General features: G+C 47.2%; 1 protein-coding gene across 1 annotated transcript in view; it reads right to left on the reverse strand.

Moving 5' to 3' along the window:
* The window catches only part of MREG (melanoregulin), a 258,017-nt gene extending 233,953 nt beyond the window's left edge, over positions 1 to 24,064 (reverse strand). Inside the window, exon 1 of the mRNA XM_069615943.1 lies at positions 23,476 to 24,064. Within this exon, the coding sequence (XP_069472044.1) occupies positions 23,476 to 23,555 (80 nt within the window). The 5' untranslated portion in view covers positions 23,556 to 24,064. The remainder of the gene's footprint in view (positions 1 to 23,475) is intronic.
* Positions 24,065 to 24,209: the final 145 nt, after the last annotated feature.

Genomic DNA, 24,209 nt, shown 5'->3' on the forward strand with positions numbered 1-24,209 from the left:
ATCAGACATTTCTTACTGTGGCTTGACTTTTTTATTGGGCATCTCTGATAAAGCAATCCTGACAAGTGTAATTACATGGCCAGACTGGCATTTGGGTGCAGACAGTCTAGCCGATTCTTACAGTGCTATTGTATATTTTTCTGGCCATCAGTGATAAAATAAGTATAAGCATGCCTAGACTGCCATTTTGGTGCAACCAGCATAGGTATGCGTGACTGGGGCATCGCATATTTGACTTTAATATGTTTAGTATCGCGTGCCAAGACTTCCCTTCATTGGGTAGCCAGTTTGGATAGGTTTTCTTATTGCGGCATTGCATTTTTAATAGCAAAGCATTACATTAAAGAATAAAGGTTCATGTGCACTGTTGGTGACATGCGTGTATTACATTTTTAGATTGGTGTTACTCAACAAAACAATTGAAAACACTCATGTTTTTTAGACAATTCTCTTCAGAAAGTGTGCTATAATGCACCATTTTAACCCATTATTAAAACATTTATCTTGGGGGAGTTGAGGTTGACACCCAGAAATCCCTTTTGGGTGGTATGGGATCCCTTGCTACGGCGGTTACTCTGGTATATTTGTGGGAAATGTTTATGCCCCTTTAATCAGAAAAATTCACCAGCTGCCACTGGGTTTGTGACCTGTGGGTGAATGGGTATGAATCTGTTCGGCAAGCTTGGAGCCCGGGCAAGGGGCAATGGAACAGGGTTGTTTTCTTACATGTTTTACCTCGCACATTCACCAAATCATTGCCTCCACAATGAATTAGTATGACGTCTGGCTGCCCTGTACTTTTCAGACTGAACAATTTTGGAAAAACTCAGACCCAACAGATTCCCCGCAATCCAATTGTAAAATCTCTCAAACCAAGGTCCATGTTAATATTTCATTTCTCACAAAAAGCCAGTAACCAAAACAGCCAACTGCCTCCGATCAGCCACACACTTTTCAAACCATCCATAATATATGCAGTCTTTCTCTGTTTCCAGGAAAATTATTCCCAGTTTGAATGTTTAGCAATTTGTAAGAGTAGAGTATGTATGATGTGTGTGTCTGTTTTGGTGTTTGTAATTGGTTGATGTTACTGTTATAATTCTGTATTTGTCTGCGATAGTTTACACTCAAAATGTGTCAGCCATTTTAGTATTTTTGTTAGTAAATATAGTCTTTTTGTGGCTTAGTTTTGGAAAGTATAAAAGCCATCATTTTCTTTATCATCCACATGGGCAGTCATTTATTGTATTGACACTTTTTAAGTACCATTGTATCACTACTGTATCTTTTGCCATTTATATTTCATACTTTGGCTTTACAAAAAGGGGGGTGCTGATTGGTGCATTGAGGATCGTGCCTATCAACAGTAACGGCTGGGGTGTTTACCCACGGCTAGCCAACAACCCACCGCAATGTCACATCATGTGACATGGTAAAGAGTCATGTGCAGGAGCGTAACGGCAGGGCGCTTTCCGATTGGCTGCCACATGAGGTGCGAGGACTCAGACACGTCAACAAGGCATGATGTCCGATTGGGCCATTTCGTATGCACAGATATCATGTGGCATGGGCAAAGCCGCGTTGACACTGCAGTGGGTGATTGGTCATTTCATTGACGCAGCCAAGAGTCCTTTGCAGCCGCGTAACCGCAGCACTCATTCTAATTGACTGCCGCACGAGGCGAATAGGCACATCAACAGGGCATGATTTCTGATTGGGCCATTACACATGTGCAGATTTCATCATAGGGCATGGGCGCAGCCACGTCAATATACAACAGGGCATGATTTCTGATTGGGCCATTACACACATGCAGATTTCATCATATGGCATGGGCGCAGCCACGTTAATATACTGCAGTGTGTGATTGAGTTGTTTGTTGAGGCGGCTAAGCAGGGCGCAGAGCCTGTGATCCGATTGACTGTCGAAAAACAGGCACAAAGCCGTGTCAACACAGCTTTCAAAGTGATTGGGCCTTCACTCGACACGGCTACAACCCTGTGCAGAGGTGTCTCCTCATTCATTCAGGCGATTGGTCAAAAATGTAGGTTGCGAACATATAATTGTGCCTAGACATACCCATGCATACTGAAAACACGTTCTGGTTGGCTATATCGCATAACCAAGGTTATAGCCCTCTCTTAAGCATTTCTTTCCTGCTTTTGGTCATTGGTTTTTGCCGCTTATTGGGTGAACTTCTTTGCGACCCTTCAGGAACTTTTAAAAGCAGTACCTTGATTTATCCATTTAACCATTCCTTTTTTACCTGTCTTCTTCCTATAGCTTGTCATTTGTCTTGTGCTTTGTAGTTTGTCATTTTTACTTATTTTTCAAAAATGTTTTTTGACATTAAAAGTCCTTTTTAGGATGTCTATTTTTATAGTTTTCATTTTTCCTCCACAGTCTTGCATTTTAAAATGCCTACGACCAGCAGTGATGATGAGGTGGTGTGGGTGGCTTCAGCTTTACCACCACGTAAGAAGCAATGTGCAAACAAATCAATTTGACAGTTGGCAATATTTCCACGTAAAGGAGCAACACAGCAAAAAGGAGATCGAGGAGGTCATGTGCAGCTTCTGTGGTAAGGTTTTGCGGAGGGGACCTTCACACAAGCCATCGCAAAGCTTGGTAACATCCACGTTAATTCAACATCTTGCCCGCGTTCAACGATGAATGATATAGGAAGGATCATGTGAAACAAAGTCAAAGAGCATGGAGCAAAATCAGCACAGACTTCCCATATGATTACTAGCTATTTTCCACCAACTAACACCCAACTTCAGTGCATCCTGCCTGCACCTGATCTATTTAACTTAATTGTGATGCGCAAAACCTGTCACAACTTGATCGAGGTGAGAGGTGGCACCCTACACACTTTGGACAAGCTCTTCGAGAACATACAGCCAATTGCCAACGCTAGGTTTATTTTTAAGTATCAATTATTGTACCCCATTCTTTTCGAGAAAAAAAACACAAAAAAGTACAAAATCTATATGTATGAATCCTAGTGTTTTTCCCTTCCCAGTTCCTACCTCTTTTTTCCTTACCCCCAAAACGGTCCTTTTCAGGTCCAACTTTTCAGTTATAAAAATAGATAATAAAAACACATAGTGTATATATGATCAAAGACCTTTCTTTGATCCTTTCCATACAGTGTGTTAAAGAAAATACATATTTTATGCATTTAATTACAGCTCTGGTTATCCCCTGTGGAAGCCGTGGGTATCCCCTGTGCCCCCAGTTAATGCCACATTTAGCTGTGCATGCATCTCTAGTAGCCACGGCTATAAAAACATTGAAAAGAAATATATATATATATATATATATATAGTAAACTCTGTACAAGAGTGCAGGGAAGGCAGAAGGCACTCCAGGAAGCGGTCTTGCATGCAGGAATCGCGGCAAAACACTGAGGCAGCAAACCATTAATGTCAGCCAAAAAATATTCTTTAATAAATTAAATGTCCAGGACAGAAAAGAAAACAGCACAAAAACAAATATATGCATATATATGTAGGCAGAAGTCTTGTAAAGATTTACTTTAAGATATATTGAGTGTAGTCTTTGTACACAGTTACTGTAACACTTCAATAACTTTTGATTCATCAACAGTATATACATTTTTTTTATTTTACTTCCTACACATGATTCATGGTTATCATTATCCCAATTGTCTGTATTATTAATGTCAATTCTGTATGAAATAAGAAAAGTCTTGAAATTCAAGAAAAAAACTTTACTTGCAGGGACGTAGGTGAGAACTTAAGGCAAAGAAATCTGAAAATTCAGCTAAAGCCACCTCAACTTCGCTACACCTGTTGCACAGCCTATTACCACAATGACATCACAAATCACATCACTGACAACATCACTAATTACGTGTTGTAAGAGAACATTGATGACATCACAAATTGCATCACTGATGGCATCACTGGTGACAATACTAATTACATTGTATATAACTGATTTAATCAATTATGGCATAGACAAAACATAATTTATAACTTATCTCATGAAAGCTTTGATTTACTGAATAACAATTTAGGCAGTGGACTTCGCCATGAGAAAGGCTGTGGTCACTGGCAATCACCAAAGGCATAGCTAGTGGTCAGTTCGTTTTTCAAAATACCAATGTGCATGGTTAAAAGCCATGTGTAGTAACCCATCATGGTTTTAAAATATACAGTGGGCAACGTTGAAAGCTGCAGGCCATTGCCATGGCTAGTGCCCATTAGTATGCCCATTATCATCGCACCTTCAAACACTTGTGTATAGGTGTTTTATAAATGCCATATCATAACATATCGTAAGTTGGAATACTCTGACCATGACCACTGGCTAGCATTGTGTTGAAGACCATGGCTAGTGGCTGGTTAGTGTATATGATACACAGTTGGCACGACCAAAGGCCATAGCTAGTAGCATGTTAGTATTTTAAAATATACATGGAAATGGCCAAAATATGTACAAACTGCTCAAGGTCAAAGACCATGTCTAGCGGCCCATTTATATGCCAAAGATTGTGGCCACTGGCCAGTATTGTGCTAAAGCCCATGGCTAGTGGCTGATTAGTGTATATAATATACAGTGGACACGGTTGAAAGCTGTAGTCACTGGTGAATGCCAAATTCTATAGCTGGTGGCCTGTTAGTGTTTAAAAATATACAGTGCACAAGGATCAATGTTGTGACCACTGTCCATAACTAAAAGCCATGATTAGTACACATTCATGTGTTCAAATATATTTTGCCATGCACACTTACCATGGCTGAAGGCCGTACATAATGCTGGTTACTGTTTTAATGTAATGAGTGATGTCATCAGTGATGTACTCTGTGATGTCATCATTGTGGTCATAGGCTGCGCAACAGGGGGCGTGAAATTGAGGTGGCTTTAGCTGAATTTTCTGGGGTTTTTGCATTAAGTTCTCGCCTTAACGTCCCTTCAACTAAATATTTTTCCTTGAATATATAACGGTATAGTTATTATTACATGGCCTGTGGTAGCGGCCATGTAATTATGGTTAAGTTGCTAAACCCATAGGAAGAGCACTTTTTGGGTGGCTTATAATTTCGCTCCCCCTGGACGAATCCCCACGAAACTTTGTAAAAAAACGATATGGCCCACTCTGAATTGTTTTGCAAAGTTTGGTGAGGTTTGGTCCGGAGGGCAAAGTTATAGGGGGGGGGGTCCCACATTTTTTTTTTCCCGTAGACATAATGGGAAAAAACTTTGCTCACGCCTAAAGCCCAAACCGCTGGACGGATTTTGACCAAATTTGCGGCAAGAGTGGCGGCTTGGTCCCGAAAGCATGCTTTTGTTAATTTGGTGTAAATCCGTCCAGTAGTTTTTTTTTTAAATGACCAAAACGTGAGGCAAAAAAATTAGTGATATCTATGTCCGCTCCGCGGACTCACTTCCCTGTTCGGTCCGTGGACTGGCCTCTGATTGGCTGTTCACAGTTTTCGTGAAGCGTCCGCCATCTTGGATTCACAGAATTTTTGGGGGTCCGGGGACAGCGCAGTGCATTTTTAAAAAAGCAGCATTTCACTTGTAAAAATCAACAAACAATTTCTGGGGATGTGGGGGGGGGTGAGGATTGGATTGGATATGGACACAAGAAGACAAAAAAACGGGTCGTTTCACCCCCCGAAAGTCCGCGAACACTGCAGATGTCCTGGTGCGGTCCTATGGTGTTTGCAGACACTGCAGATGTCCTACAACATCTGTACCTATTTCTGCATTACAGGGTTGAGGAAAAGCAGTTTTTGGCTGGTTTATAACTTTTGCGCCACTCAATGAAGCTGCATGTAATTTTGCGATGTCATTCTAGAACTAATCCTGAATGGTTTTGCAAAGATTTGTGGGATTTTGTCAAGAGGGGACAAAATTAGAGGGGGGATCCCAAAATTTTGTAAAGACATATAAATGTGGTGTCATTTGACGAATCTGCACAACATTTGGCAAAATGATTTTGGATCTAGATATAAATGGTTTTCTAAGGTTTGGTGGGATTTTCTCAAGAGGGGGCAAAATTAGAGGGGGGGGGGGGTCTTAACATTTTTAAATGGCTTATAACTTTGTTGCTATTTGATGAATGTGAACAAACGTTTTGAGAAAGATTATAGACCCAACCTTCAATGTTTCTGTAAAGGCTGAATGGATTTTGTCAAGTGGGGGCTAAGCCTGTGGCGTCCTGCTGTAGGAAGACAAATCTATGTTTTAGCACCCTGGGTTCCCGCTTTGGGAACCAGGGGTGCTAATGGCCTTTATCCCCCATTTCAGGGGCTGCAAATGGATGATAATGGTCCATAGCCCTCCTTATTTATTCATTTATTTATAATGCACCAATGCCCGCAGACATCAGGCTGTGTGGTTACAGTATTTGTTGAGGAAGATGAGGTGGAGGAAGACAGCCTACTACTTGCTAAGAAAGGAACAGCCTTTCTGAGAGCATTACAGTGGTTGGATTTGGTGTGGCGCTGCAAGGAGTTGTTCCCGTATGAGTACTGTCCAGGTAGTCTGTGACTGAGTACGTTGCACTCAGTGCATTTCACTTTGGTAGTTTTAGCCTTTGGTACATTCCCAACAGTGTTAAAGAACTGCCACACCCATGAAACACTTGTGTACGAGCGCGATAGAAATAAAATATCAATCAATCAATCAATGATTCTCTCTTGGTGCTAGAGGTAGGCACTTCCTTTACATCATTGTCTTGGTCCTCTTCAATGTCTTTCGAAGTGCTGTGCTTTTTTTGTTGTGTATGTCCTCCAGCCGGTGGTGGTGGCGGCTCTTGGGGAAGAGGGATGGCAATAGCTGATGCCATTTTTAAGATAAATAGGAGCTTTGCTAATATTCTTCCAAGTATGTGCTCTGTACTAGACTGTTAATGGATAATGAGTAAGAATAGGTGTAGGAGCTGTGCAATGGGTACATTTTGAGCTTGAAAGTTCCTAGATCAGCTGAAAAGGCAGTTCTGAACTGTCCGCGAAGCACAGACCGGACGCGCTTGCGAACATATCACCATGCCGCGCGGGGCACCCGGTCACGTGACACTGTCCGGAAAGTCTGCGATGATGTCAGAGGTTCATATAACTAGTTGGGTTCACTTTGTCCCAATAGAACTCACCAGAACAGACATCTGTTCATTGGGATTCAGATAGAACCTACCCAACTAGATAGTCCCAAGACTACTGGAACGATCCAGGAATTCTTTTTCACAAAAATATTTCTAAAGAATACAAGTTGTCGACTAATATAGATATGTGCTATATTCCTTGCACATTCTAAACACTTTTTTGTCTTTGTCTTGCTTTTTTCTCGTTACATGTTCCATTTTAGGATCTTTTTCTAGAACACTTTGTTTAAGTTGCAGTATTTTTTCGTAAATATTATGATTTGTTTTTGTTTGTAATCAATAAGAAAAAAATGCTTTGTATATATTTGTAAGTATGTGTTTTCAATACAAGTCATTTGTCTTCACAGCCCTTGTAGTAGATGTGGCTTTGCCTTCTGGACATTTTCTTTGAGTCAATCTATCTAAGATACAATCTATTAGTAAACACAGTTAAGGTTCCTTGATATTACAAATTGGCCATGCTTTATTCAATGACAAACAATCAGGACGAACCTTTCTCAGTAGCAGTTCTACTTTCTTTGTACCAGTCAGAGGTTCGCAACACAAAAACAGTGGAGAAAGTTGCAAAAAGTGTATAGAAGTGTTACAAATTATGCTAGAAGGTGGGAAATGGCAGAGTTCTAAGGTGAAACTTTGTAAATTGCTATATTGGATCAAGTATGATATTAGTAAATTGTAGGAAATTAGCATGCACTTATAAAAACCCATGAAATTCACTGAGAAAACGTTGTTAAAGGGACATTATGGTTACAAGTAAAATAGAAAAACCTAATTTGTGATGTGATCTTTGATGTCCTGGGTGTTAGTCTTATTAGTGCAAAGTAGTGGCGCGAGTTATGGTTGCTTAGCTTACCATAACTGATGAATTTCTGAGGTTTTTCGGTTTTACTTTTAACCATAACATCCCTTTAACAAAGTTTTTTCATTGACTACATTTATTATATAGCAGGGGAGGAGTCTGTCCTTTCTTCATACCTCTGGGTGAAGGGGTGTGGGGACATTTTCAGAGCCTGCAGAATCTGATCCTATTGTAGAACGAGGTTGAGCAAGATAAAGGACTATGGTTACTAGTTTTGCCATGGTAGTTGCGTGTGCTGCTGCGGTAGCAGCTGGCCACTGGTTTGTAGAGTCCTTTCTTGGTCTCGTGTCTTTCAACAGGTCGAGAATGTTCTCATTTACTTTACTAGCGGGAAGGTGAATTGTTCTGACATTTGAGTGTTGCTGGAGGGTGTTATTACTTACTGAATAAAGTGCTGAGTCTGTCACAGAGATTTTGGGATTTAGGAATTTTTGATTTCTAAAACTTTGGAGGGATGAATCCATGAACCACTGTGGCAGGTTCTTTGGAATAGGTGACTAGGTCTGTGTTCTTACAGGTTTGCAAATCTTGTTTTGCAACGAATGCAGCTCCATGCTCGTTTCAGGGCGGTTTTGGCAACGTTTCTGGTTTTCTGCCAGACTCTTTACAGATTACAACATTTCTGCTTCAATGGGATTAGGGATTCATTGAACCGATTCTATATTTGAGCTCCTGATTGGCCTTTTTGGAGTGAGGCCCATGCTTCCTCGGTGGGTCCGATAATAGCGTGCTTTCTTTTTCTTTTTAGGTCAAGCTCTGCATCATTGGGTTTTAGGTGCTGAAGAACTGGGTTTGAGGAGAGATTCTCCTATTTGTAGGTGGTTTGCCAGTCTTTGATGATTTCAGAGGTTTGTACTCGTTGCGGTTGGAACACGTTCGTTTTTGAGACATTTGATCGTGTTCCTAGAGTCCATGTAAACGTAATTGTGTCCCGGCAGACGCCACTGTGATGCTTATTTGGACAGCATTTCAAGACTGTGGTCTTGGCAGAGGTAAATGCATTTCTTGGATAGTTGAAGATGGAACCGTTCTTAACCTCCGAACTGCAGTGCTTTCCTATGTGAAGCACTTAAGGGGTTAAAACAATAACATGCGTGGGTTCGTTACAAAACTACAGCAGTACCAGAGTCCTATATTCAGCTAAATCAATAATTGTTAAGAATGTCAACCCGTGAACAGTCAACGTCGTCTCCAAATTATCTCTAGCAAAGCTGGAGACTGGTATTCACTATTGTGTGCCCCGTTCAGTGGTTGTTAGGCATAGAGTGAGCCCACTTGATGTTCTGCCATGACAGGCGGGGCGGCAGTCCAGGGGTCCACACACCAAGGGAGCCAATCGAACAGCCAGATGGTCAACTGGGTTGGTAGTCTCATGGTCTTTGTGGTGATCCTGCAAAAGCACAGTCAAATGGATCGAAACGATGTACAGAGAGAAAGAAAGAACGAGAACAAAAGCGAGAGGGAAAGAGCAAAGGAGAGAAAAAGAAAGAACGAGATAAAAAGAGAGAGGGAAGCGAGAAAGAGAGAAAGGGGGAAAAGGGAAAGAGAAAGAGAGAGGGAGGGGCTAAGGGGGGGCGAAAGGGAGAGAGCAAGAATAGGGGAAAAGGGAAAGGGATAAAGAAAGAGAAAAAGAAAGGAAAGAGAGAAAGACAGTGCATGGCCCAACCTCAAAATGAGGACACATCGGAGCTCCTAGGTTACGGGTCAGGTTATGACACCTTCTCCATGCAGCACCAAACCTTCATCTGCTTTTCAGCAGCCAGATATCAGGACTTATTTCACCACAGGGACAATGCGGGATGTAGCTGGGGCTTGCAAGACCATGCTAAAGGGAATAGCCAGGGTGAGGAGCTCGCCACAAGCTGTTGTAAAAGACTTGGCCTCAAGCAGCACGTAAGGTGGAAGCTCCCTAAGGTAGGTGTGTGCACAGAGATGTTAACAGATTCTCCGTTTTTGAAGGTGCTTCTAAAGGACTGCGGTTGAAAGGGGTGCCAGAAGGCAAAACTGCATGTTCAAAGTAGAACAGTCATTTCAGCATAAGGAAAGCTTCTCGGGGTACATGAGCATCAGTCTGGGGGGAGCGGGATTCTAAAATGTTCACAGGAAGTCTTTTCCTCAGAGGCCATAGATACATCTGGGCACTTTCATTAGCCTTCCCGCAACCTGAAACTAATTTCAGTGCCTTCCTGCACTGTGAACGGGCCGCAAGGGCCTTCCATCATGGCCGCCTCACTCAGCTGATCATCTTCACAGAGGACGGCCCGCTGATTGGCTGGGCACTTCCTCTTTTTCAGCAAGCCCCAGAATCAGCAGGAGATCGCCAGGACCCCTCAAAGGGCCTCCTAAAAGGGCCAGGGTCTCTCCCTGTCTGGCCCTGTCCAGACATGGGAGGGCTTGGAGGGACCCCATCACTCTGCTGGTGATCTGCCTGCTGAGGTAAAACCTCTGCTCCTACTACTCCGGATTGCCCCTTACTCTTGTTTCACCGCTTGGGCTTGGCACCCACTTCCTCTTCCTCACTGCCCACTTCCTGGCATAGTCTTGCAGCCTGCTGGCAGCCCATGACATGCAGCCTGCCACTCTCCTAATCCGATCTCCACCTGGAACATTGAACTCCTAACATCCCATAACTATTGGTCTAATGTCAGCCCTTTCTCCAGCCCTTATCTGGTCCGCCCTTCATTTTCAAGTCTTGCATTCATTTACTGATCCTGGTCCTACCTGCAGAGTTCCTGTGAGTAACGCTTTGGACTACCTTGCTCCCCTAGCCACAAATTCCTTGTCTTTAATATATATTCCGATTTCTGGTTAAACAACGCCTGCACTGTTTTGCTAGCATTCCTATGCAATTGTCCCCTTCCATGTCTTGACATCACATTATGTATGCTCCAACTGTCTGCTCAGACTAATGAGGCTTACTTTCAGTTTTTCACCACCTGAATCTGGAATCCTGCTCTGTTTTAACCTGTACATTGACTTTTTCTGCTGCTTTTTAGTGCTTTGTTGGAAAGTTGAATCTAGATGTGCTTTTAAACCTGTGCATTGACTGTGTCTGCTACATTTTTGTGCACACCCAGTCTGGGTACCTAAAATTCTGCTTCCTCAAGTATTTCTCCATTAAGACACCTCCTCCATCTGCGCCTGCCTGGCTGCTAGGCTACATGGTGAGCTTATTCGTACACTGTACAGCTCCCCGGTATATCTCTCTCCCTCCCCACCGCCACAAGGCACTCGCTATGCCCCATATCTATTCTAACTGCTACTCTCTCACCTTTCCTACCTCAAAAGCTTAAAAGAGCTCGCCTGGCCTCCAACACAGGCCTACCTATTACTGATACCTATGTCAATGCTACTTTCAGATGACCATCACCGACATCCTCTTCTCTGTTCCCTCCCCACCTCTGTGCCCTCCCACCTGATCTTCACTCTCTCCCCTTTCTCCTCCTCACCCGTTAATGGTGGCACTAGATGGGAAGTACGCTTGGCATACTTCTCATCCTCTAGATGCATCATTAATGTCCATCACAATGGCACTATCATGGCCCAAGGTTCTCAACCTAGTCTTCTCCTTCTTGACCGGTGCCTGCCCTCTCTCATTAACTTCCTCTCTTCTCCTGCTACTCCTCCTTCCTCCTCTGCTCTCTCCACCCCACCACCACCACTGACAGGAGTACCATGCATCTGTACCACTCCCCAAAAAACATTCAAAAGTGGTAATCGGGTTCACTTGGCTACTCTGAATGCTCGTTCTGCTGTCAAACACTGCTCCGATATCTGTCACCTTCTCGAAGACTTTGACCTCTATGTCCTCGCCCTTACCGAGATGTAGTTCAATACCAGCACAGTCACTGCTCTTGACACTCTCTTTCCTAAGGGCTACAAAAGCCTCTCCAAATCCAGGCCCAGAGGTGGAGTGGCCCTGATTTTCCCTGAGTGGGTCCCTGCTGCAATCATACCTACTCAAAATGACCCTTCATTTGAATGCCTCGTCTGTAGGCTCGGAGTCTCTCCTACTCTCTCACTCACCATCGCTACCATCTACAGGCCTCCTTGCCCCATCTCTCTCCCTCTCTGAATGGGCCAACCTCACCTCCTCCATCGTGACCTCTTCCTCCAAACTCCTCCTCCATCTCTGAGACTTCAATATTCAACTGAATTCCCCTGAAACAGCCACCTCACTGTTCCGTGACCTCACTGTCTCCCTCTCTTTCATTCACTATTCTTCCATCTAGTCCGACCCACTCAGTTGGACACACTTTGGATGCCCTCACCTATGGGGACAGCTCCATCTCCAACTCGGTCATCACTCCCCTTTCCATTCTCTCCTCCAGCATGGGGCTCCCCTGGCCTCTATCTGAGCCATCACCCACACTGCCAGCATCCTTCGCCGGCATGCAACTGATGAAGCGAATGTCAGTTGCTGCTTTTACTTCCACCTTCCTCCCCACTCCCAACCCTACTCCCGACTCTCCCTCCGACTCTGTCCTTGCTAACCTGCACCTCTCCATCTCTAACAACCTCGACATCCTTGCCCCAGTAACGAGAATCTGCCTGAAGCCTGCCTCCAAATGTAATGGCTGGTATGGATGTATACGAATTGTTCGAACTACAATTGTTCGAATCACAATTGACCTTTGCACAATTGACCGAATTGTGAAGGTCAATTGTTACATATCTGCGGGGGGAAACCCCCCGCAACCCCCATATATATATATATATATATATATATACGGTCAATTGTGCAAAGGTCAATTCGGACCCTTGACTTTCGATCAATTGGGTCATTCGAACAATTGTGTTTGAACAATTTGGGTAATACCGCTGGTATGACTCCATTCTGGCATCTCTGAAATGCAAGTGCAGAGTTGCTGAACGGAAGTGGCACACTTTGGGCTCATCCTCAGACAAACTGACCAGTCGTCCGCTCCAAAGGTAATATCGATTTTCTATTCACTACAAGAAGAGGGCCCACATCCAAGCCCACATCTCTAGAGCCACTAACAACACAGCAGAACTTTTCAAAATCTTCAAGGAACTCGCCAATCCAATGGCAGTCTCCACCTCTCTCCCTCCTTCCCAGGCACTCTGCACTGCCTTGGCCTCCCTTTCACCTCTAAAACGCAGGACATCCTGTCTTCACTCTCCACCACCCCACCTCTATTCCTGCTCCTGCAGTCTTGCCTCCCTTGGCTCCCCCCACCACTCTCCTCCCTCCTGCCCATAACACCCAGTGAGGTCCCTAAAGTCTGTTCTATGAAGGTCTCATCCAAACAGGTGCTTCACCTGCTCTTCTAGAACCATTAAGGACAGCATCTCCTCTCTCGCACCAGACCTTACCGACTCCTGTAACCACATTTTCACCCCTGGCTCCTTCCCCTTTTCCCTCAATCACTCCCCTGTCTACCTTCTCCTATAAAAGCAGTCTACTGGCCCTTCCTGCCTGGCTATCTATCGTCCCATCTCCACCACCCTTCCTGGGTAAACTGCTGGGGAAGTTGGCCCTCCCGAAATTGACCCTTCATTCCTAAATCGTTGGTTGCCTCTATAAACACCAATCTGGATTCCGGGCAAGCCCTATCCTTGGCCTCAAGCCCAGGGACTGTATCTCTCCAGCACTATGACCTCTCCACTGACTCCCGGTGGCCACAGGGATCAAATTTAAGTCCTCTGCATCAGCCACAAGGCTTTCTGGGGCCTGGGAACATGCCATCTCCAACTCTCTCTCCCTAAATACCTCCTTGCCAGAGCCTTCTGCTCCTCTAACTCCAACTCTCTGCCTGTCAAATGCTTCTCGAAGCATAAAGTGGGTGGCAGGTCTCTCTTCAGCTGGGGCCTCTCTATGGAATAGCCTCCCTGCCCCTCTCAGACTTGAACCAGACCTCTAAGTTCCGGAAACTTCTCAAAACAATGCTTTTCTCTACCTCTTTCCTTGCTAATCACCTCTCTGCCGTTGAGTCTGGCGGCCTGAACCTTCATGAATGTCAGAGGGTACAAGGCCCCAGCCCATTCGACACCAGCAGCCCCCCCTTCCCAGCACTTCCCTTGCATGCCCCCTCTCTAGCAGCTGTGCACCCCACCCTTGGGATTCTTCCACCCCAGTACTTAGCCAGTGGCCTCCTCCACTGGTACCCCTCGGCACTTCCTTCCCGGGCTCTCATCAGCACTTGCCCATACCTTGTTCACGCTCCCCTATCTCCGGCACTACTGCTCACTGCACTTGCGCGTCCGAATGCCACGAGGCCTAGTAGAACCATGATTGTATATTTACTGGATTTTGCCAATATTATTTACTCCCCTTATGACAACTGGAAACACTCATTTGTTGTATAGGCGCCTAATAAAGGCTCAGTAAATAAAAGGGTTATCCCTTCCTCGATCATCAGGATGTGGGCAGATCACGCCTTGACAAATGATCTTTCGCTGCTTCTAGCAAAGCAGACTGGAGTAAAACCAAGACTCCAGTAGTTCAATAATTTCCAGCTAAAGTAGCGCGCATTTGTAGTGCAACGCAGTGACATCAAAGGTAGACAACCAATCACCATCCAACTACTCAGACAAGAGCGATTACATAATACAAGTGATTTCCCAAAAGAGGGGGGAGAGGGGCATTACCTAAGCAGTCATCTTCAAAATGATAAATGAGAACTATTCGGTAATAACTGGAGGAAATGTCACTGATCATTCCCTCAACGAGGTCAAAATGACCCTCACCCCATCCCAACAGGCGGCAGAATATAAATTGCTCTTAATTAGGTAGGATAGTGTTAGGCCCGGAGGGGCCTGCGTAATGAAGACAGGCACGCCGAGCGTTTGGAATACGTCTTCTTTATTCCTCTTACAACTTCTTTCTGCCTTCAGGCACTCCCTCCCCCCAACGTCACGCGTCACGTGGCCGGACCACGTGACTCGGTCCATGTCTCTTAAAAAGACAACTCAGTGTAACATCACCCCCGGACAAATGTCCTTGCAACAACAACATTAACATTCTTCAACTAGGCGCGACGGTTTCTTCACGACCCGATGGGGTCGACCGTTGGCGGCTTCTCCCGGATCACCTTCTGTCTCTTGCGCTCTCCTCACTCCTGGGCGAGCTAAAAATCTCGGTGGTGACCACAGCGAGTCTCTCGGGTCCATAGGCATTGGTTCCGGATCAGGGGGCTCTCGTTCCTGCTGGCCCTGAGCGGTGGTGAGTTTGAACTGCGAGCAATTCCGAGTTATTTCCCGCTCTTCATTTTCAGCTGTTACCATGGTTCCTTTCGTGGCCGTCACGAGAAGCGGCGGTGGGGAGAACCTTGGGTCAGTCTTTTTGACCATCGTCTGTTGGACAAGTACTTCGTCTCCTACCTGGATCTCTTTCGGGCGAGCACCTCTTTTCTCATCTGTTCGGATGTGGGCCCGTTCCTTCCGTTCCGCATCTCGCGCTCGGACTTCCGGATCTGCTTCCGGTTTGTTGTTGGGGTGTCTTATGATGCGAGTGCGAACTTGGTATTTTACCATCATCTCAGCCGGCGTCCTGTTTGTGGCCTCGTGTGGCGTGTTTCGATAGTCCCGAAGCATCCTGCACAGGGCCTGGTGAGGGTCAACATTTTCTAGTCTGGCTCTTTGTAAGGTCTTCTTGATTGATGACATGAATCTCTCGGCCATCCCGTTGGCTTGTGGCCATCTTGGTGTTATCTTCTGGTGTCTGAAACCCAGATGCTTGGCGAAAGTTGCGAACTCGTGACCACAGAACGGCGGGCCGTTATCCGACTTGATAACTTCTGGTATGCCCCACTCGCTCACAACCTCGTCGAAGACAGCTGCTATGTGGGCGAAGGCTGTTGACGGCGACTTTTTCACGATTGGGAAGCGAGAGTGCTCGTCAATGAACAGTAGTAGGTACTCGCCAGACTCAAGGGGCCCGTAAAAGTCTATTGCCACTCTTTCCCATGGGTGATCGGGGATCTGAAGTGACTGTAGTGGTGCGGGGGCTTCGGCCCTGGCTGTGCATTGACATGCCATGCAGTTTCGTACCCATCGGTCTACTAGCGCGTCAAGGAATGGGAACCATACATGGCACCGAAGTTGCCGTTTGGTGTTGTCTGCCCCTCGATGGCCTTCGTGGGCCGTCTTTATAATGTCCGGTCGTAGGGCTGCTGGGATTATTATTCTGCACCCTCGGAGGAGTATGGACTTGTCCTTGACGGCTAGTTCTGTATGAACTTTTGCCAACCTTTCCAGTTCATCACGATTCGCGTCCGGATGTTCCATCAGAAGCTTCCTGTATGACTTCCATCTGTTGTGTTCTGTGAGGTTGATAGCCAGTGCTATGGACGGATCAGCAGCTGACGCCTCCGCGACTGTCTCGAGTGAAATTGCCGGAGGGAGTGCGTTTGTGGTGACATAGCTGATGTATTCTACATCTCCCTTTCGCTGTGTGGCTTCTCCCGTGGGGTGTCTCGACAAGTAGTCCGCTGGGTTGTGTTCCCCCCCTGGACAATGTATTATCTGATAGTCATATTCCTGCAGGCGGATACCCCACCGTTCAATTCGTGGTGGCATCTTGGTTTGTGGGTTGCCGAACAGTGAGAGGAGGGCTTGATGGTCCGTTATTAGGGTAAAATGTTTTCCTATGACAAAGTTGTGGAAATGCTCGCATGCCCAGACTGCTGCTAGGCTTTCCTTTTCCGCCTGCGAATACGCGGACTCAGGTTTCGAGAGAGCTCTGCTGGCATAGGCCACCACATGTCTCGGGTGGGTGTCTGTTCCATTTGTTTGGGCGAGGATGGCACCCAGCCCGACTGGACTTGCATCGACCACGATTTCAGTGTGCCAGCTGGGGTCAAAGTAGGCAAGTTTTCTGGCTTCCGCTAGGTATTGCTTGATGGAGTCGAACGCATCTTGGCATTCTACCGTCCAGGCGAAGAGCATCTCTTTTTGAAGGAGTTTCCTGAGCGGTTCCGTGATTGTGGCATAATGGGGTATGTATCTCGCGCAGTAACCTGCCATCCCCAGAAACGATCGCATGTCCGCTATTTGCCTTGGTTCTTGTAGGCTGAAGATTGTCGCCAATTTGTCGGGATCCGGTGTCATTCCATCCGCGGAGAATATGTGGCCAAAGAACTTCAGCTTGGTCTTGCTGAATCGACATTTGTCGACATTGAGGGCGAGTCCAGCGTCTTGAATGGCTTTGCAGGTAGCGCGGAGAGCTACATCGTGTTCCTCCTTCGACTTGCCAAATACTAGGATGTCGTCGCTGTAGTTAAGTGCTCCTCTGATTGGGCGAATGATTTGCCTGATGGTTTCATGGAAAATCTCTGCGGCCGACGAAATGCCAAAGTTAAGGCGCTTATACCGGAATAAGCCATCGTGCGTGGCGAATGTGGTTATGCCTCTGGACTCTGGATGAAGTACCAGTTGGTGGTAACCCTGGTTAAGGTCCAGTTTTGAGAAAAGGGTGGACTTATTTATTTGGACGATCATGTCCTCGATTCGGGGGCCGGGGTGTCACTCACGCTGGATCGCGGTGTTGGCGACGCGCATGTCGACGCAGAGTCTGAGCTGTCCCCCCTCTTTTGGCACGATGACTAGTGGGGAGACCCACGGGGTCGGGCCCACTGCTGGTTCAATTATGTCATTTTCTAGGAGCTGTTTGAGTTCAGCTGACACGGCAGCTTGGAGGTGGAACCCGACTCTCCTCGGGTGCTGGGGAACCGGGTGAACTGCTGGGTCAATATGTAGTTTAACTGAGGGCCCTTTCAACTTTCCTAGGCCCTTGCAGATGAGGGGGAATTCTTTCACGATGGTGTCTTTTGATATCAAGTCCATCTCCCTGGGTTCCGCTTGGACGTTTGACACGCTCTCTTTCGCTACTTGGGTTGGTTCTGACGTGTAGATCTTGTCACCATCTCGGACGTGTATGTCTATGAGTCCCAGGGAGGAGGCTGTCCTGTAGCTGAGGAGGCACCTTCCTTTCGTTGGACTGCGAATTACGTGTATGCTTGTCGTTATGGCACGGTTGCCGTGAATGAGGTGACGGGCGAAGAAGCCAATTGATTGTAGTGGAGTGTCGGCGCCCCATTGATATATCTTGGACTCAGTAGGCACTAAGGCCGGTTTCTTGGGAATTTGGTGAAACTCCTTTTCTCCCATTATGTTGACCGTAGCTCCTGAGTCAACCAGGAAACAGAATTGGTGGCCTCCTATTTCCATTGGTATCTTGGGTGCCTCGCGTGCTTGTCCTTCGTCCATGATGAGGTTGACGTATTCATCTTGCCGATAGTGATCAAACTGATAACCTCCCTCTTCGGGGTGCTGTTGGTCCACCTCGTAGTGAGAGATGGGTGCTGGGGGCCCGTCGTATTCATCTCTAATGCGGGATATTTGTTCATATTCTCCGTCGCCTTGGGGTTCTTCCGAAGGGTAGACGTCTTCAACTACCCTGACATACCTTCTCGGGTTTTGTTGAAAGGGGCGCGATGGATAGCCTTGGCTTTGTGGATTCCTGTAGGGTATTTTGAACTGTGGGGCGACTGGCGGTCTTTGGGTTGGGAACGGTTTGCCCTCTCTGCAGACCAACTGGAAATGTCCCTCTCTCCCGCAGTTGCCGCATTTCTGGGACAATGCGGGGCATGTCCCTGCATGGGGATACGGCATTCCACAGCGGTAACACTGGCGTTGCATTCTCGGAATTGTTGAGTAGGTGAGGTTGGGTCCTCTCTCTGTTGGCCTGGCATTATTGGCCTGCATGGCTGCGATCACCTCGTTGTTATCATGCTTGGAGGAGGCGGTGCCAGTTATCTGCGTCACTTGCTTTTCGACTTTCTCCAGGATCCTTGCCATCTGGCTGACTTCATCAATCGTGACGGGTTTTTTTAACAGTTGCTTCTTTGGCGTTTGGGATACGCACCCTTCAATCACTCTCAACCTAATGGCTTCGTCTAGGGAGAAGGCGTGGAACTGGCAGTTCGCATCTTTTATTCGTAAGCGGGTGATGAACTCGTCGACCGTTTCATCTGCCCTCTGCGTGCACTGATTGAAAATGTATCTTTCGTAATCCCTGTTGGGTTCAATCACCAGCCGTCTGTTCAGGGCTGCAATAAGGGCTGGGAAGTCCGCTTGCTCTGCCGGTGGAATGGTTTTCAGTAGTATTTTAATGTCGTTCCCCGCGAGGTTCAGAAACATGCTGCGTAGTCTTGGGGACTTCTCTTCACCCGCGGCGTCAATGAAGGTGTTGAAATCTTCCAACCACTCGACCCACCTTGGGCCTTTATCTGCCTGCGGCATCATGGAGAAGGGGGGGGGCATGCGCCATGCCGTGGTTGCTGTGCTCCCCGCTGGGGCAGGGGGGCCCGGGGCCTGCTGATCTTGGGGTGCGCTCATTGTAGCGGTGAGTGGTGCAGTTCACTTGCGTGTGTCTGTCTCTGGGGGACCGTAGCCTTGGTGGCAGGTGCTGTGAGCTGGCGGGCAGCGCAGGGTGACACCCACCTTTCACCGGGGTCCCGCTGGCGGTCTCCGGAGCCTATATGGTGTGGCAGGCGGGTGGTCGTACCCTCGACGTCGGTCTCTTGCTGTGGGTGGCCGGGCCTAGGTCAGGCGTGCTGGTGGGTGCCTGGGCCTGGTGCTGGGTTGGGCCTGGGATCAGGCTTGCCGCTGGAGCCCCCGTGGAGCTGGGCCTGGGATCAGGCTTGTCGCTGTAGCATGCATGGAGGATCCGTTTTATAATTATTATTATTTTTTTTTTTTCCAGGGATCGTACACGCGCCCTTCCTGCGTGTCGTGGGAGCCTCGGAGGAGTGCGTTGCTGGTGGGCCTGGATCGGCGTGTCGTAGGAGCCGGAGTGGAGGAGGAGGCGAGCGCTCGCGGGTCGTGTCCGATAGCGCCCGGCGTGCACTGCGGAGCTGGGTTGGCGCCGTGGGCGAGGAGGAGGAGGACTCGGCGGCCCTGGAGGACAACTCGTCGCCAGATGTTAGGCCCGGAGGGGCCTGCGTAATGAAGACAGGCACGCCGAGCGTTTGGAATACGTCTTCTTTATTCCTCTTACAACTTCTTTCTGCCTTCAGGCACTCCCTCCCCCCAACATCACGCGTCACGTGGCCGGACCACGTGACTCGGTCCATGTCTCTTAAAGAGACAACTCAGTGTAATAGATAGCATCTGTAACTGTAGAGTTTCAACAAACACTAGACTTAGAGTGAAATGTGATTTTATGACAACCTTTTGAGTTCCCTTGGAAAACGTGCCTCCCCTTTCACTTGTTCCTTTCCAACGCTTCATGCCGCAAAAAAAGGTGAGGCAAGTTCACACATCTTGTAATGGGCCTTTGTTACATGTAGTCACGACAGTCAGTGCTGGAAATGGGAAAAAAAATGGTCGGGGATCCCACAAGGGTGGGGCTGGGAGAGGAGTTAGGGGTGGGGGGGCGCCAGAGAAGGCAGGGTTTAAAGGGGCGGAGCTGGCAGTCGACCTCGGATCAAAGCATATTTCTAAAATAATAGTTTAAACGGCGCTATTTCTTTCATGCTGCTTCTTTTCCAAACTATATATCAATTCCACTACAGACCACTTCCATGGCACTGGTGACGAGTTACTTCAATATGTGGATAATAGTTTTGACCAGTGTTGCTGAGTAAATATTCTTTAAAATGCACAATTTCTATCCCATTTTATTACAAAAAAAAAAACAACTAAAAAAAGAAACGACCTCTTGGATACTATTCAAACAGGGTGATTTCTGTTCGCCATAAGCAACGTTTTCTTTTCCTTGACCCACACCCAGCACAGCTCCCATCTGAAAACAGTTGGGTGGCTGCATCTTGGGTGATAGTTTCAATGTTAAGAGGGCTTTTTATTTATTCATGCAATGTTTGTCAAATACCTGTAGATTTATTTATGCAAGGTTTGGCGGATACAGATATCCGACCAACATTGCATAAATAAAAAATCTGGGTCCATGTATCCGACAAACACTGCATAAATAAATAAACTGGGTTGTGGCTGAGGACTGTAACTTCCTCGGTTGACCCCTTGCACAGGGTCACCAGAGGAAGTTACAGTTTGCCTTTCCTGCATCTGTGACCTGTATCAAAGTCCTGCTGTGTAGATGCAGGGGAACAGAGCCAGCAGAGCGCTCATGGCGGCAATAAGCTGCTCCGCCCCCTTTCTGCATGCTGTCGTGGGCGATTTCTTTTTTTCCAATTTTTTTTTAATTCAAAATAATGTGGGTTTTGCAGAGGCGGACTCTGGCCGGATCCTGAGATCCGGCTACACATCTGGTGCCGGATCTCGCATCCGGTGACACCCGGACCAATGACCAGCACCGACTACAGTTAAATGCTGCAGCCGCTATTAATTTACATCATAACATTGGTATCTAGCCTCTTTAGTAGCCACCACAGGCCCATTGAAGATTCCGCGAGAAAGAATGAGATGGGGCATATGTGTTGTGCATACAGGGACGTCATTTGGGGGTTGCCAGAGGTCGCAACTGTGACCTCTGACGTCTCCCTTGCGACCTCTGTGGTCTCCCTTGCGACCTCTGTGGTCTCCCTTGCGACCTCTAAAAAATTTAGAAAGAAAAAGAAAAGTTTATTTGTTTTTTTTTTATAAAGCAAGCTCCTGGTCTGTGGCAAGCACCATGTGGCTCTTCACTTCTGGAGTGGCTGGCTTTATTGTGCAGACCCCTTAAAAAAAAAAAAAAAAAAAAAGAACAGGACTGCCACAAGTCTAACACTTTCAGCACTGACCCTAAATAAGAAAGAATAGGAATACCAAATAATGTGTCTTTCTGGAATTCTATACAATAATTGCTCCACTCATTAAAGGTTTATTTCAGGGACACTTCTGGGGTGAGTATTTAGTCTGTTCTTAAACGCCTCAACTTTCATCCTTCTGAGGTCGATAAATGAGTACCAACACAGGTTGGGTGATATTGGGAGTATATTTTTTCTATATAAAGCGCTAAAGCGTAAGTGCTGTATAATAACACATCATTATTATTTGGCCATGGACGACTGCTTGCAGTCACAGTAATTTGGTAATATGGGCCTATACACACTGATCTTAACGATGCATATGGCGATCCATTCTTGTATGAAATGTACATCACATAGTGATATCGTAACCATATTTTTCGTAGTGTACAATGCTATGTGATGCCACTTCCTGTTTTGTTAACGGGTGAAAGGTCGTGTTCCATCGCTTCCCGTGGTATCACTTCGTGTTGCGGTCAAATTACATCACTTCCTGTGATGTCTTCAGGGGGTCATGGGTCATGTGATGTCACTTCTGCTACCCCTGGCATTTTGGTGAAATGACGTCCCTGTGTGCATACCCAAACTGCAGCATCACAAGGGGACATGCATCTCTTACTAAGAGGGCCAGAGATTGTCTCTTTTCCGCCAAGCATTTTTGTGGCTATTGCAGAGCAGACGGGAGCAACATTCCTGCCTTCTCAAATGTCATTGCAGCCTTCAGGGTTCCCTTCCCATGTATTGTGATGGAGGCACATGGTACTATTATCGAGAGCTACTGGAGTAAATCGAAAGCTCTGGCCCAGCAGACACTGCTCCTGGGTGCTTTCTAGGCTTCTGAGAACAAAGACAGAGTCGGAGACCAGGGGAATACATGTAAAGCTGGTAGGATAAACGAAGACGAATGCAGTTTAGACTTACCTTCCTCGTCGACCATCCTATTGCATGTGCACGTAGGTTTAGATTAAGGCAGACTACAACGCGTTACAGATAAATAAATAAATAAAATCACGGCAAATCCCTGCCTTGCAACTCTTGGTAAATGCGGGTACAACTCGATAATCAGCTACAGCAGTACATGCGTGTAAAAAGCAATACAAGAATAACCCATTTGACGAACAGACGAGACAAGTGATGTTATTGAGCTAGAGACGAATTATCACAGGCGGCAAAGACAAATAACCACCCAGTGCAGAGAAACAAGCCACTGGCCACACAGCTTAATAAAGCACAATCCTGCCGCCGCCCCTTCCCACACCAGGCTAGATAGTGCACACCGACGAGCATGTGCATCAATGACAGACAAGCACTCAGAGGGGGGACAGGCAGACCTGGCACTGCCCAGTGCTGCGGCAGAACAAGGACAGCTACTGCTATGGGAGCAGGACACGTTAGCCCAGGAAGATGTACCACACAGTGCGTGACTGACGGGTGGTGCACATGGGAAGAGAGTGTCGTGTTGGCGTGTACTGAACAGATGGCAAGAAGCGGCTGGAGGCGGGAGTGTTAATCTGTGGGAAAGTTTGGGTGTTGATGCTCTAAATCAGGGAAAGAATTGAGCGGTACGTTGACGGTGGGTACGGAAGTGGGGCTGTGGGGATTTACAGTAATGGAGCGTGCCTGCGGGGTATGGTGCAAGTGGCTTAAGGGGCCAGGGGGTAGGTCAGTACGATAAATGAAAACGTCAACCTGACGGAAAGCTCCGCCTCGACCCAGAACCCCACACCTTGAAGTGTCAGCCTCCTTACCCGACCAGGGGCGCCTTCTCGTGAACCACATCGTTGAAGCAGCAGCAGCCGAAGGCACAGCACATCTCCTTCAGCCCCATGGACCCTGTGGAGACCCGGACAGCAGGTCAGAGACAGCGGCAGTCAGGAAATCACAGCAAGAGGAGCACAGACTCCCCAGTTTCAATGGCAAGAGACCCCGAGCACAGGTCACATACAAACGCGGGGCCAGGGACCATCAGAAGCACAGTGCCGCCTTACTTTATACCCAAACACCTCTCTCGAGCAGACAGCCAGAGATCCCCCCCGGGCTCAAAACACCCGAGGCGGCCAGAAGACAGCGAGACCCCCAGCAACATTTAACTGGTGACCAAGGTGCACAGACCGCGTCCCGGACCTCCAGCGCCACCCGGAATGGAGGCGGGTCTATCTGCCACGGGTAACCGAGGGGCAGGGAGCTCTCCCTGGCGACTTCTCTGCCGAAGGAAGCACCTTGCAGAGCCTGCTCCTCTAATGCGCGGCCGTCTGTCCACACTACCTGCAACCTTTGTGTCATGAGAAATTAGACAGCGCCGCACTGCACTGCGCAGGCGCACAGAGAGCAGAGGACTTGGCCAACCTGACAGCGTTCTCCGAGCGTATCCCAGAGCAGCAGCAGCAGTGTTTGCACATCTCAGAGCAGCAGCGCGCGAGTACACACGCACAAGAGACCCTACTCCTGCATCAGTGAATGCAACTCCAGGAACGCCAGAGAA

Source organism: Ambystoma mexicanum, chromosome 9 (genome assembly GCF_040938575.1).
Source record: "Ambystoma mexicanum isolate Mex_15411 chromosome 9, UKY_AmexF1_1, whole genome shotgun sequence".
Taxonomy (NCBI): Eukaryota; Metazoa; Chordata; class Amphibia; order Caudata; family Ambystomatidae; genus Ambystoma; species Ambystoma mexicanum.